The 1,018-nt window shown below is 34.0% G+C and overlaps 1 protein-coding gene across 1 annotated transcript in view; it reads right to left on the reverse strand.

Moving 5' to 3' along the window:
* Positions 1–656: 656 nt before the first annotated feature.
* Positions 657–1,018, reverse strand: part of EMH_0049640 (phospholipid-transporting ATPase, P-type, putative) — a gene marked incomplete at both ends in the record, with an annotated part of 3,900 nt that continues 3,538 nt past the window's right edge. Inside the window, 2 exons of the mRNA XM_013496553.1 lie at positions 657–746; positions 856–916. Of these exons, the coding sequence (XP_013352007.1) occupies positions 657–746; positions 856–916 (151 nt within the window). The remainder of the gene's footprint in view (positions 747–855; positions 917–1,018) is intronic.

The raw sequence follows: 1,018 nt of genomic DNA on the forward strand, positions 1-1,018 counted from the left end.
TAAATAAATAAATACATAAATAAATAAATAAGTAAATAAATAAATAAATATATAAACAAATAGATAAACGAACAGATAAATAAAACAAAACTAAATAAAGAAGCAAAACAAAACAAACAAATAAATAAATAAATAAATACATAAATAAAATAAATAAATAAAACAAATAAATAAGTTCATCTCCCTGTCTCTAAGCCATCTAAATAAATAAAAAAACAAAACAAATAAACAAATGTATAAATAAAAAACAAATAAACAAATAAATAAATAAATAGAAAAAATAAATAAATATATGAATAAATAACAACACAAATAAATAAACAAAAACAAAACAAAAACAAAACAAATAAATAAACAAAAGCAAAACAAACAAATAAACAAATAACAAAACAAATAAATAAATAAACAAAAACAAAATAAATAAATAAATAAATAAATAAAAACAAAAACAAAAATATAATTAAATAAAGAATTATATAAGAAAATAAAAATAAATAGATATATAAAAAAGCTGCTACTGCTATTGCTCTTGCTGGTGTATTATATTTTACTCATGCTGCTGCTGTTCCTGCTGCAGCTGCTGTTGCTACTACTGCTACTGCTGCTGCGGCTGCTGCTGTTGCTGCTGCTGCTGCTGCTGCTGCTGCTGCTGCTGCTTACCTTTTGATATCATCGTATGCTTCCTTTGCGAGGGTAGCGAACAGCACGAAACCCAGAGGAGCCAGATACGTGAACAGGGGCCCCACCTGCAGCAGCAGCAGCAGCAGCAGCAGCAGCATGTGAAGCAGCAGCAGCAGCAGCAGCTTGTGCAGCAGCAGCAGCAGCAGCAGCAGCAGCATGGGGTAAATGACGCACCTGGAGGAGAGGGACGAGCTGAGCCAGAGCAACGAGAAGATAAAACATGTTAAAGAAAAACCTGAAGCAGCAGCAGCAGCAGCAGCAGCAGCGACAGCAACAGCAGCAACAGCAGCAGCAGCAACAGCAGCAGCAGCAACAGCAGCAGCAGCAACAGCAGCAG

This window comes from Eimeria mitis, genomic scaffold, assembly GCF_000499745.2.
Source record: "Eimeria mitis Houghton genomic scaffold, Emh_scaff2164, whole genome shotgun sequence".
NCBI lineage: Eukaryota > Apicomplexa > Conoidasida > Eucoccidiorida > Eimeriidae > Eimeria > Eimeria mitis.